The 9669-nt window shown below is 42.4% G+C and overlaps 1 protein-coding gene across 1 annotated transcript in view; it reads right to left on the reverse strand.

Annotated features, from left to right (window-relative positions):
• Nucleotides 1-218: 218 nt before the first annotated feature.
• The window catches only part of IL20RA (interleukin 20 receptor, alpha), a 14828-nt gene continuing 5377 nt past the window's right edge, over nucleotides 219-9669 (reverse strand). The window contains exons 2-6 of the mRNA XM_004673886.2: nucleotides 7530-7708; nucleotides 6361-6536; nucleotides 5689-5833; nucleotides 2023-2162; nucleotides 219-1301 (exon numbers count right to left, since the gene is read on the reverse strand). Coding sequence (XP_004673943.1) covers nucleotides 501-1301; nucleotides 2023-2162; nucleotides 5689-5833; nucleotides 6361-6536; nucleotides 7530-7708 — 1441 coding nt within the window. The 3' untranslated portion in view covers nucleotides 219-500. The remainder of the gene's footprint in view (nucleotides 1302-2022; nucleotides 2163-5688; nucleotides 5834-6360; nucleotides 6537-7529; nucleotides 7709-9669) is intronic.

Here is a 9669-nt window from a genome sequence, read left to right on the forward strand (position 1 = left end):
GTCCTTGAGTGTGACCAACTGAGAGCACTTTGCATACTTTAAGTATCTCATCCTTTTGACAACCAAATTCTAAAAAAGTAATATTTAGAAGATGAGTATAGCCCTCACAGCCTATCATTTACAGAGTTATACAGATGGAAAATGCACAGAAAATATTTTCAGAAGTGTGCTAGTTAGAAGATAATAAACAAGACGTTGTACGCGGTACTTCTGCCTGGATAAATCCTGCATCCAGCAGCCAATATTTATTGCAAGCTTAGTGGGTAAAAAACATACTCCAGGTGCCCGTCAGCATTGCTGAAGCCTGCACACGTGAACCAATCACCCGCATAAGGCAGAACAAGCAAGTGCAATAAGTATAGAGACAAGAATGAGTAATTCCCATCAAAATGAAAAACCTGAGTGAGCAACTTGTCTTCCAGGTCCTTTATCGTTCTCGTTCATGAGTTTGCACTCACAGGCCTTGTCACAGAAGAGTCAGGTGTAGGGAAATTTGGGTTTTAGTCTTCCATTTGTACAGATAACCCCCATTCCTCCATGAACTGCATGAGATAGGTTGCATTTTCTTCCTGTGGCTTGTCCTGAGCCTCCTCATCACAGAGTCGAGACAAAAGGCCTTCCTCTGTGAGCCCCGAGTACCCAGGATCTTGCCATCGCTCTGCATCGTGTTCAAAGCTAGGGAAGGAAGGTATACACAGCCTGCCAGTCTGAGGGTCCCAATCAACTAGTGTGGTCGGTGGCTCTTCTTCGGTGGTCTCTCCCGCGTCCATGCTCTCCCCTGGCAGGGGGTGGTCTAAATCTCTGAGCTGAGGGGTGTATGAACACAGTAGTGTCTGTGGGTCCCAGTCTGCTGAAGCTTCCTGTTGCTCAAATAATTTTCCTTGTCCAGACACGTCCTCCAGCAAACTGAGCTCTTGATCTTTCAACCCCACACAAAAATCAATAGTTCTAACATCATATTCGTATTCAATGGCGGTTCTGTCTGTGGGTATTGCTCTGCTGAGTAATTCTTGCTGGGTTAGGGAAACAATGTTGGTGTTTCCCTCAGGGTCACTGAAAATGTCCACCAAGTGTGAGGCATAACCTAAGTGCTTCACTTCCATCTCCTCTGCATGGGGCTCCTGGTCCCCCCAGGGTTCAGCGTTGTTCTGGTCCTGTCCATTATCACTGTTGTCCATTATACTTGTCGCTTTATGTGGAGTTTTAGAATCCTCCACAATATTGAGGGTGATAAAGTTAATCACAATTTTTTCAGCAGGCACAAAGAATCTTTTATCAAATTCATTTCCATAAATCAAAATCTATAAAGAGAGAAGAGAATGGTTTTTACCTTTTCACATTACAGAGACATTAAAAAACAGCTTGTAAATGCAATTTAGTCTGTAAATGGGTAGTTTTAAACATATACTCTTACTAATTCATGGAAGTCAAAGCTGGGTTTGGGGGGTCCAGACAACCCAGCTAGACTTGAAGGGCTGCGGGGGTCATGACTGAATTTAACTATGTATCCAAGACCTACTCTAATCTGATCACTAATTATAAAATCTTCATCAAGGTTAAGGAATTTTCTCTTTGGTTACATTAATGCGCTAATCTAGTCTAGAAAGTTTTTTTTTTTTTAAGATTTACGTATTTATGCATATAAAACTGGGGGACAAATCAGAGGTGCAGTGGCAGTGAGAGGATTCACCAGAGACAGAGTGGGGAGCAGAACAGGCAGATCGACAAAGTACACTGCTGAAGGGCGCAGTGGGCAAGATAGGAGAGGTATGGTGTTCCTTGTGGGTCACCTCTGGGGTGAGGATTGAACTTGCACTGAAGTGGCTGTGGCTAGCTTGCAGTGCTGCACTTTAACCACCAGGAAGGGCCTAGAAAGTATTTTTTTAATACTTCATAAACTCTTTGACTTTAAATTCACTGTGCCCATACGAGCAATAGTATCTTTTCTAAAGCCTCCTGTGAGGTAATCCTGAAGATGCGTTGTTATAATTACGGTTCCTGCCACACTTGGCATTCGCTTACCAAATTTGCTGGGTGTTTCTCTTTGCCAACGTGGATATATCTGTACATGGAGTAGCCCATCACACAGAAAATGAACACAGTAATAGATATGGGTAAAATGTACCAGAAGATGATTTTAACCTTCAGTGCTGAAGTTTGGTCTGTTAAAAAATAGAAAAAGGAGTGGTTAGGTGTGATTTAGTGTGGCTGTCAACAAGGCAGTGTCAACAGGTTTTGGGCCAGTCACTTCCATTTAGGAACTCTCATAAATCGAGAAGTTGAACTCTCCCTATCTTTGGCAATAACTGGTATTAACGTGACCTTTTCAGTAAGGATGCATTAATAATCCAGGCAGCCAACATTCATAAAATACCTGGCTAAGACATCCATGTTGAATTTATTTTTAAAGGTAATGTGTCTGCTATTTGGGCACCTCACAGCATTTCCCAAACAATCTACTGACGATCAGTTAAACTGCCCCATTTTCCCATAACAAACATTTGATTCAATCTTTCCCTTATGCTCAGTAAAGGACAGAAAAGTAGGGTGTCAATTAACGCTATGCAAATAATACTGCATCATCATTCCCATTAGCCTGACTTTCTGGGAAGGGCTCGATATTGGTTAAGTATATAGGTTAGCTGACTGAACAGGTGGATGCTAAGAATGGCATTAATGCCTTTGCAGGTCTTGCTGTGCTAGAAGCTCCTGATGAGTAAAAGTCCACGGATAATGGAGTGATCTGGAGAATGGTTTTTTATAAAGCAGCCTTGGTCCCACTGAGAAGACTATAAAATTGACAAACAGGTGTTCATGGTAACTTATATTTATTAAGCTTCTATAGGGTTCTTGGAATTTTTGGTTGAATTCACACATCAATTTGATTAGGCCATAGCACACAAATATTTGTTCAAAGATTACTCTAGATGTTTCTGTAAAGGCATGTTAAACATTTTGTTAGCCTTTAAATAAATAAACTTCAGGAAAGTGGATTGCCCTCTATGCTCTGGATGAGCCTCATCCAATCAGTTGAAGGCTATAATAGAAAAAGACTGATGAAAGGAAGAAAGAATTCCGCCACAAGATTGTCTTCAGACAAGAGCCTCAACATCATCTCGTCTCTGGGCCTCCGGCCTGTAGGTCTACCCTGGAGATTTTTGACTTCCCAACCTCCACAAACACATGAGGTAACTCCTTAAAATAATCTCTCTGTCTATATCTATATATCCACCTCCATCTCCATAGCTATATATTTCTATCTCTTTGTGTTCTGCTTCCTCGGAGATCCCTACTACAGGAGTATACAACAAAGAAGCTAGTTCACAAGTCACACGAAGTTCTAGACCACTCCTACATACTGTTACCCAGTCAGAGTGCCCTGGGAGCATGGTCAGCCATGCAAACCCTGGATACACTTGCTGCCCACGCCTCCGAGAAAGCAGTAAAGTCATTATCTAGTTTCACTGTCCAGCAAAACACTGGAAACAGAAGTGACATGGGCAGAGGGTGGTCAACAATACCCGGCTGGGAGAGTCCCACACTGGGCACCCACACGCAGCCTCTACTTACACCAATTCCTGAAGAGTACAAAGTCATCAGGTTCCACACAGAAAGGTGACAACACCATAATGCAGGTGTTACAGGTAGCTGGGCATCACCTGTGCCTACTTCAGGTGGCAACTCAGTGCAATCCCCTTAATAAAATCCTTGGTCACTGGACTGCGCTTGCCCCAATTAAAAAGGGCTGTGACAACAATGAGCACAGGCTTTCAACAAAAACTTGATAAAGTGGAGCTGTATTTTAGGCACTGGAGGACCATGGAGAGTAGAGATGTTTTTCAAAGATTAGCCCCAGGGAGGGAGGCAGGTGGTGTGCTGGCACAGGTGGCTTGGTAGGCCATGAGTGCACATATGGAAGAACAAAAATGTAACCCCCACAATTAAAATTAAAATTGAAAATAAAGCAATAGTCCCCAAAGAGGTCAGAGTGCCTTTTTTAAAAAGTTGGCCTTGATGGCTGTGGTACCACTGGCAATCTACCATCTGGGATATCACAGAAAGGGCCAGAGCCGGAAATAGCGCTTGGCTATTCTGTTACCTGTCCCAGACTAGGAGGTATTTGGCTCCCAGGGCTTCCTGGGACATGTTTAATATAATGTCTACTTTAGCTGCTCCTGCTCTGCCAACTGCTTAAATGATTTCCACTGGAAATTCATTCTTGCCATTTGGCCACCAATCAAGCTGTTAGTAAACAGAGGTCTTTTCCAAATACCAAAATGATCTCTTCAATCTGCTTTGTTGTGTCTTTTGCTTGGTTAGCATTTTAGCTTTCTTTGGCAGATGGTAGCAAATCTTTTACTTTAAAGGAAAAGTATGGTAAGGACACAGATTCAAAATAAAGCTTTTTGTGTAAGTCCTGGATCTAGCTAAGTCTGCTCTTATATGTCTGTTATCTTTTTTTTTTTAAACCTATTATTTTGCCTGGCATTATGATCAATTTACATGAAGTCAAATTAAGATTTGTACATGATGTACTACGGAAGTGAGGGAAATTTTCACAAACTGAACTGGTACAGCAGAGCTGTCTTGCATTTGGAATTCACACTCACTACACAGAGTTAATCAAATGAAAACAAAAATTTCTTTTATATATATACTTTTATAATTTCTTATTATTCCTGGCTTGGGGCCCCATGTTGCATTTCTACATAGAGAAATAAAAGGAATTATGTTCTAAAAAAACAAAACAAAATTAAAGCTTGTCATTTCTGATAAGTTCTCACAAAATTCCTCTTATTTCTTGGGACAGTTTCATGTTGCAACGTGGGAGGTGAGAGGGAAAGCAAGGCAGGGGATGTGTCATTCTTCCTGTCTCAGAGCTGGTGGCAGAAATAGGCTCAGGAGAAAGGTGGTGACAAAAGTCCTAGGCCAGCAGATTTGGAAGAAACAGAAAAATATAGGCGGCGTGTCATCCCCTGGAGGTTAACCAGAGAGTTTGTTTTCATTTTCCAGGTTTTGAGTTCTACATCCTCCTACTCTGGAGGGAGGACAATTACACAAATGTCATGCTCCCAACTCTGTGCCTTCTAACAGGGATGAGTATTTTCACCCACTGTTCCCTGGCAGCCAGGTTCAGAAGATGCGAGGACACAAGACCGAGAGAAGCACCAGCAGGAGCGAAGACGTCACTAGCGATGGTCTCAGGCCCTCTGCAGCAGTGACTGTATCTAATTAAGTTGAAGGGCCTATACTTTGTATTGGGGGAGCACAAGAGTCTGTCTTAAAGGGTTTTTAGGATAATCCCGTTTTCTTGTTATAAAGTGTATGTCCTTGTCAGATTGCTGAACTTCTATGTACCAGAGAGACTATGAAGTCAAAAAAGAAAAAGATATGTGTAAATCTTCCTATGATTTTTTTCAAGGCAGCAAGTTCTATGATCTGGGGTGGCTTGTTGGCAGAAACACCAGGGCTGTAGTGCTGATTATTCCCCGATTCCCTAACACTGGTCAAGTTCAAAAAGGCAGAGTCCAAGAGAGCTGAGCGTATTTCTGGTGATGGCTATTTCTGCCTTTGCCTCAACCTGTTTGTTATATACAGATTTGCCAACACTTGTCTAAACTGCTTTACTTCCTTCAGGTTTATATGATTTCCTTCCTGAGAGCAGCAGAGGGCTTTTTTCAAGCTTACCTTTCAAAGTATTGATGCACTGCCTGTCGGATGGCCGAGCAAGGCGAGGGGGCCCTGGGACGAAGGACTCTACGTGGACGCAGTACAGGGTGTCCGGCTCCAGCCAGCTGAGAACCAGCGTGTCGTTGGTCACCCACTGGGACCACTAGGAAATGCAAGCAGGGTTAGAGTGGAAGATGCTCCAGAGTCAAGACCAGACCCTCCCATGGCTGTGATCACTACGCATGTTCTCTTCTTTAAAATGGCTTTTTCTTAACCAGCGGATCATGATTAGGAACCGCACAATCTGGAAACAATTAAATAGTAGCAATAATTATTCAATAATAAGGACAGATTTTTTGATTCAGTGCTGTCCTGTGTTCTTGATAACAGTTCTCTCTTTCTTGGAGAGTGACCCATGTTATTCAAATAAAAACTCCCTAGCAAAGTGAGGGAGACAAATGCCCTAAATTTCAACGGCAACAGCCTACCCCATTAACACAGGGTTTCTGTGTTAAAGGAAAGCTGAAGGGAGTTTTATAAATGTCCATATGTCAGTCAGCTACAGCTGTGTCTCTTTTGAATGTTACATGTTCCAGGATTTCATGCAGAGAATAAAACATCAGAGCAGTACTCAGATTGTAGCTGCAAAAAGTCACACAGATTCTGTGCCACGGTCCACTTCTGACTTACCGTTCTATTTGACTTAGTGTTATAAACAGACACATTGTACTTCAGATTGGAATATATTTGTTGCATGGATATAGTACTTTCTTCTGGATTTTTCTTCCATTTCTCTGGAGCCTTCAGCACAATAGTGATGGATTTCTCATCAGGAGTCAAAGCCACTTCTGGCGGGCCAATTTGTGCTTAAAGTAGAAGTGAGAAAAGTTATTATGTTCAGAAGTGGAAAATTACCTTAGATTCAAATACAATATAATTCTAGTGGGATCAAGGCTCTCAAAGCTGCCCTGTTATAGATGAAGCCTCAAAATGCACTAAGGCGCCCAAACCATGCCAAATCTTGAATCATTATTTCACATATTCTGATATGAGCAAATTTGAGGGTTGCATTGAATTAACCACATAGATCAACTGTACTTGATCGTGAATACATAAAAGTACAACACTCCTGTGACTGGAAAAGTTAAAAATAATGATGTTGGTAAGATTTCATAAGTGGAAAAAATTGGGCATGGAATACTGAAGCATTGCTGAAGACCTCGGAGAGTTGGTTGTCGTGATCTGGAACAGAGTTTAGCAAGCAGTAGCAACGTCTGATCTAGGATACCAGTTGGAAATCTCCCGTTCCAGGACCCTCCCATCTCTGTCTGGGTCCTCTATGGCTGTCAGTCACAGGTCAGGGAATGGAAACATTTAAAAAGCAAGTAAAGGAAAACATTGCTTTCTGAGTTATAGCCAGAATCACAACATTACTCTGACAAGCTCCCAAGAAGAAACTTAAGAACTTAGGCTGGGATCAGAGCAGTCTTTAATCAATCTTGTGGCCATGCATCAATGATTTATAAAGCAAAAATATTAAAAAAAAAATCTGTCAGCTGTTTACATAGCTTGCACTAAATAATAAAACAGAATAAAAAATTGATACTAGCAGCACTCAGAGCCAACTTTGGCTCTGGGAGACCTCTTAGAGATCATGTGGCCAGAATTTTCCTTCTAAAGATCCAACTGGGTGAGGCAGTTGGTTGGTCACTGCAAACCGTCAGCTAATGGAGAGTCCAGACGGGGCAGTGGGAGCGCCCGGCTCTCCCTCCGTGAGGCTGACGCACTTACACCACGAGTTCTCGTGGATTTGATATTAATACATTAATACGTACTTAGCAGACAATTGTGTTACTTACTTTCCAGAAAAGGATAGAATCGTCCTGTTTCTGCCCATTTTGAACAATTTGTTTCCCCAACGGCTTTAACTCTAGCATAATACTGGTGCTCGTAGTCAGAAGTTTCAGCAGAGAGATCACAGGAAGTCTCATTAATATTTCGACATTCAGATTTATTCATCCATTTCTTTTGCCCATATCTGCTAAGAAGGAAACTGTGAATTAATAATGAGGTGTGTTCTATGCCATGTAATAGGAAAAAACCTAGTCATTATATAAAAGTGAATGGAACTTAAGACCTCTTCAGAACAACAAAAGTGCCTGTCATTGAGATAAAAGAGAATCTACTTTTGCTGCTGGCAATTTTTTTCATTAGTTGTCAGGAACATGAGTCAGAGTTTTTGTAATCACCTTTCTTTTCTGTAAATTATAATGTGGATAGTACATTTTGAAAGCATGTATTTTATCATTATTCTTGGGCTACAGGAAAAATTTTATACATTGTGTGAACAATTTGTCTAATAGCTATCTGTGTAAATTTTGTCCACCAGGCATACTCATGGTCAGTTTGATGCCTTGCTCTATTAAAAAAAACTAGTCTTGGCCCTCCTTGGTGGCGCAGCGGGTTAAAGCACAACACTGAGAAGCTAAAGCCACTTCCGCATGAGTTCGATTCCCGCCTGCCCCGGAGGTGACCACATGGCGTGGCAGACCTCTCCTGACCCGCCCGCTGCTCCCCTCAGCAGTGTACTTCGTCGATCTGCCTGTTCTGTTCCCCACTCTGTCTCTGGTGACGCCTCTCACCGCCCCTGAGCCTCTGGCCTGTGCCCCAGTTCTGTATGCACAAATAAATAAATCTTTAAAAAGCAAAAACAAAAAAAAACTAGTCTTTCTATTTTTTTTGCAAGAAAAATGACCTTGACGTTATCAAAAAGTTTCAAAATCTACTTGTCTTCAAGAGTTCTAGGGAAAATTCACTAGGCTGGAGTATATATCAAAATCTGCAGTTTTGGTCCCTCCCTGGAGGTGCAAGAGTTTAAAGCACAGCCCTATAAAGCTATCCACAGTCACTGCAAGTTTCGTCCAAGTCCACCCTCACTCCCAGATCTGCCAGGCATGGCAGACCTCCCCTGTCCCACCCACTGCTCCTGCTCCCCTCAGCAGTGTACTTTGCGGATCAGCCTGTTCTGCTCCCCACTCTGTCACTGGTGAATCCTCTCAACCCCCGCGCCTCCGGCCTGTACACCAGTTCTTGCATGCATAAATAAAATAAATCTTTTTAAAAATCTGCATTTTCAATAATTACAGTGACGATGCTATTAAGTGGGTTGTTCATAGCAATTTTTCCTTTCTTTTACTAAAAACACTACACCCATAGAAAATAAGAAAGAGAAATACTTTCAGATGGGAAATACCGAGGTACAGAGTGGGTCCATGGCACGTGATGAGCCAGCGAAAGAGACCGCGCTGCATGGGGGGCTACTGAGGTCTCAGTATGCGGTGGTTTTAGAAAGCAGACTGGTGGGAACCTGGAGAATGAAATGGAGAGAGAAGGGGCAGCGTGGGAAGTGGTTAAGAGGATATTGTGGTGGTCCAAGTGGAAGATGCAGGTAGCTCGTGGCAGTGGAAAGAACAGAGCAAAAGGAAGAAACATGAAGAGACAGGACTTGGGGACTAAGTGCATGAAGGGGTGAGGGAAATGGAGATGTAGAGCTCGTCTCAGACAGGTGGATAGAGCAGTGGTCACCAAGCTCAGACAGGTAGGTGGGGCGGTGGTAACATTTGCCAAGATAGGGAACGCTAAAAAAGATCGTGATTGGGAAATGGAAGGAAATGGGAGAGCAAAGATAACATTTGACATGTTGGAGGCATGTGAAAGATATCTAAAGCAGATGCCCAGTCGGAGTTGGGACTCAGTCAAGAGAAAGGTGTGAGTGGGAGGTAAATGATTTTGAAATCAATGGCACCAAATTGCTCACTGAATGCATAGTATGAATGAAATTATTCACCAAGACCCAGCAAAGTCTAGGATAACATCTTAGGAATAATAAGCATGAAAGGCTGGATACAAAGTACAGTTAGAAATAGCAGCTAAAGTGGGAGAAGGGAAAACACATGTCACCACATTTAAGGAATGAACATGTGTATTGGGGAGGAAAAG

This window comes from Condylura cristata, unplaced genomic scaffold (genome assembly GCF_000260355.1).
Source record: "Condylura cristata isolate star-nosed mole 26May11 unplaced genomic scaffold, ConCri1.0 scaffold00001, whole genome shotgun sequence".
In the NCBI taxonomy this organism is placed as follows: domain Eukaryota; kingdom Metazoa; phylum Chordata; class Mammalia; order Eulipotyphla; family Talpidae; genus Condylura; species Condylura cristata.